The sequence below is a fragment of a genome, unplaced genomic scaffold (genome assembly GCF_019419815.1).
Source record: "Pyrus x bretschneideri cultivar Hongxiangsu unplaced genomic scaffold, Pyrus_bretschneideri_v1 Contig67, whole genome shotgun sequence".
Classification (NCBI taxonomy): Eukaryota; Viridiplantae; Streptophyta; class Magnoliopsida; order Rosales; family Rosaceae; genus Pyrus; species Pyrus x bretschneideri.
Genome location: NW_025999806.1, coordinates 127,475 through 131,137, shown reverse-complemented (window position 1 = coordinate 131,137; position 3,663 = coordinate 127,475). Strand labels below are relative to the sequence as shown.

Genomic DNA, 3,663 nt, shown 5'->3' with positions numbered 1-3,663 from the left:
CACAAATCATACGCTACGTACTCTTATGACTTCGTCATCTTCCAAGTGTACAAATGTAGACTTGGATTTGTCATTAGTAGTTTTTGTACACACCACTTGAAATAGAAGGGTCGATTATTAGTAGTTTTGAACACACTACTTTGATGTTATGACTTTGTCATCTTTTAAATGTTAAACAACATGCATCGATTTTAGCATCAACGTATATATCGAAGTGCGTCACCAACCACCACAAGGTTCTTTTTCCATCAACCCCGAGTTCGCAGCGTGGCAATTTGATATCATAGCTTGGGAGTAGATATCCTTGAGCTTGTGGCCTAAGTTTGTTAATCTAGGTTACTTTTTAATTTAAATGCCTTGTACAGGAGAAAGAAAATTCCTCAAACAAATTCCTTCCTTTAATCAAATTCCTGAACCACTTTATCAACACCGGTGCCAGTGAATTCCATTTCTCTTCCCCCACAAAACTGATAAGCCTCCCAAATCCCTAATTCCCCACAAATCTTCAAACCCTAATGACCGACCCTTCTAGACCCGTCACCGGCTACCCAGCCCCGCCCTACGCCCAGCCCAATGGCGGCCAACCTTACTCCAGCTACCCCACCTACACCCAACCTCAAGGCCCCTACTCCAACGCCTACGCCGCACGCGCTACCTTCATCCGCCGCTTCGTTGGCGCCATGGTCGCCCTCTTCGTCATCGTCGGCTGCATCATGCTTGTGATCTGGCTTGTCATCCGCCCCAAGCTCCCCGACTTCCGAGTCGACTCTCTCTCACTCACCAACTTCAACGTCTCCTCCTCCTCGCAGTCCTTGACCGGCACGTGGTCCGTCGGCTTCTCCGTCTACAACCCCAACAAGAAGCTCAGTATCCGATACGAGGAGGTCGAGTCCTCCATTTTTTACGGGAGGGGCCTCATATCGGACACTCGTTCCCAGCCGTTCGCTCAGGGGACGAAGGATCGCAATTTCATCAACGCCACCTTCTCGGCGGCGAATTCGTTCGTGGACGTGCCGGTGGTGCGCGGAATCGAGACGGACAGGGGAAGCGGGACCGTGAGCTTCAACATCAAGGTTTGGGCTAGGGTTGAGTTTCGGAATGGCGGGTGGAGGCTGAGGCGGCGGCTGCTTAGGGTTTTCTGCCGTGACGTGGCGGTTTCGGTTTCTTCCAATAGCGGGTCGGGTAAGCTCGCAGGTGGATCAGGAGATTGTCAGGTGTATGTTTGAAAACGGAGCGCTGCGTTCGGCGTTAATGGTATTTTTCTCTCACGTTTAAAGTTATTAAATTGTCAAATTTTAAGATCGAGAAATGTGGTCATGTATGATAACTAAGATGAGTGTACGAATTTAGGTTCAGCTGCTGTATATATTTTGACTTCAATTCTTTTCTTGTTTTTGCTTAAGATGGTTAAAATTTCGATAGTTCTATCGACACCAAGTTTAGTTTTTGTCCTTTCAATTACTACATCTTGCCCGGATGTTGAGAAAATGGTGGTTGTCGATTTGTTTCGACTAGTTTAGATGAGTCATTAGGCGTATTAAGGTAGGTTGCCGAGCTGGTTTGATTGCTGCACTTGGATGATTAATTGTGTGGTGGCATTTCACAAGGTAATTGTGTAGAGATAGATGTAGCAGTTGGGGTTTTTACATAGAAGCAGGGTTATAACTCGCGTGATGACAGATGTTGATACAAGGGGATGTATCTCTGGTGTGTAAGCGGGGGATTCGCCCCTGAAGGGGGTCCGTGATACTAAGGTCAATTATGGATGTCCTCTGTTTTGCTGTATTCATAACTGAGTAGAGCTTTTGATTCTCCAGTCCATATCTAGTGGAATTTAAGAGGCCAGCCGATCCCGTAGATTTATTCGAAATTGGGTTAAGGCAACCCTATCCAACTGAAACAAAGTTTCTTAAAACCCGTCTTACTTGTTTTGTCTTGGTTGTCACCGGGCCATGAAAGCAAGTTGGAGAAAGGGCTTGACGAGCGCTCTGTTAGGATTTGTGATGAGAATTGTGATCTTATAATTAAGCTGTGTGTGTATTCTTTAAATAGAAGATTGACCGTGCCTCTTTTTGAAATCCTTGCAAATCAGTGTAGTTGTCGGTTTTTTTGTTTATCAAGTTCAAACTGTCGAGTCAATCTCTGAAGTGTCTACAGTAGCCTGATGTGGTTCAGTGTTTAAGTCAAGGATACACTAGGCTAAGTTACATTTTTGTTGCCATTTTAAACTTGAGTTTCCACTCCCTGGTTTGAATTTTGGAAATTTCAGCTCTTTAGTTTGCACTTCTTCCAATCCACACCGTGACTAATAACGCCCTTCATTTCTGGCCTTTAATTCGAATAAATCGAGAATCAAAGGATCAAAATTATGGTGTAGGGCATAGAAGGGGTGAATATGGTGGTGTGGAAATCATTTCCGTTGCAGAACCTATATCCTGGAAGCATCTCTGCTACTTTATTCATCGAATGTTGTTCGCTAGGCTTCCTTCGTATGCACTACAATGCCACTATCATCTTTTGATCTAAACCACATGTGGCATAATCTCCGGCTTCAATTTCCTTTCATGCTTTCAATTGATGCCAACCGCATAACAGAAATGTGCATTTGAATAAGTTTAAGGATAATGCTATTCACACTCATTCCTACACATGCTTGTTAATTTTTGCCATTGATCTTTTTCATCTGTTTGATTCGATGATCTAAAATTAACAGAAGTGTGTGAGAAGTAAAAATGTGTGAGCAGATAGCACTATCCTAAGTTAATTTCGAACATTTTCTCACGACTTCTAGAGATGTCCAAAATCAACTACAACTTTTGCATTTGCTTTCCCCTACCTTGCAGTTTATTACGTAATTTTATTTCTTTTCTGTAATTTCTTCCAACAAGAATATGATTCTGACCTCTCAAAGCATTTCAAATGGGAGTCTCTATTTAAGACTCCCACCATCAACTTTGAAGACTTATTTATAGGAACTAAATGAGAATAGTCGGGTGCCTAAAAGCATATCGCCTACAATGGGAGGTCCTCATAGTATAATTCCTAAATATAGAGACTAAAATATTAAAAATTAATGTTCATTTCATTGTAGTATTGTGGGCATTGATATATTTGAAAGTATCGAAATTTTTTGCTTTCTCCGGGCCAAAATATTTTTTGAGAAAATGTACGATATTAATTGATAATAAAGAAAATACGTACATCATTGAGGATAGGGTGCATACCATGAGCTTCAATAAAAATCTTGATGTGGATTTCAACCCCGATGAAAGGAAAAAAAGTGTTCTACATTAATAGAGTACCAAGAGATACTATCCTCCGTAATAAGATCAAAGATTACACCAAGGTTCTTCAAACCAAATTACATAGTTATCCGGGCCAAAATATTGAGCTTATCTGATAAATGGCAAACCTGTTGGAACTTTTGATGATAGGGATACTTTTAACTATTAATTAAAAAATTAATACTAAACGATTGTGTTTTTCTAATTTAGATCACTGCCCTTTTCTGGTAAAACTCTGCGTTATTTGGTAAACTGCAATCCTCAAATGGTAATTAATTAACTTGTTTACCGCTTATTGAAAGCAAGTGGACGTGCTAATATCACCCATCCTTCAATAAAAAGTGCCACATAATATTCTTACTTTTGAATGTACCCATCT

General features: G+C 41.2%; 1 protein-coding gene across 1 annotated transcript; it reads left to right on the top strand.

Moving 5' to 3' along the window:
• The first annotated feature begins 264 nt into the window (after positions 1–264).
• LOC103959285 (NDR1/HIN1-like protein 10) lies at positions 265–1,429 on the top strand. The gene has a single exon (XM_009371639.3). The coding sequence runs from the start codon at positions 516–518 to the stop codon at positions 1,224–1,226; it is 711 nt and encodes a 236-aa protein (XP_009369914.2). The 5' UTR covers positions 265–515; the 3' UTR covers positions 1,227–1,429.
• The last annotated feature ends 2,234 nt before the right edge of the window (positions 1,430–3,663 follow it).

Coding starts and splice junctions, on each gene's coding strand:
- LOC103959285 (XM_009371639.3), top strand. CDS start 516: ATGACCGACCCTTCTAGACCCGTCACCGGCTACCCAGCCCCGCCCTAC.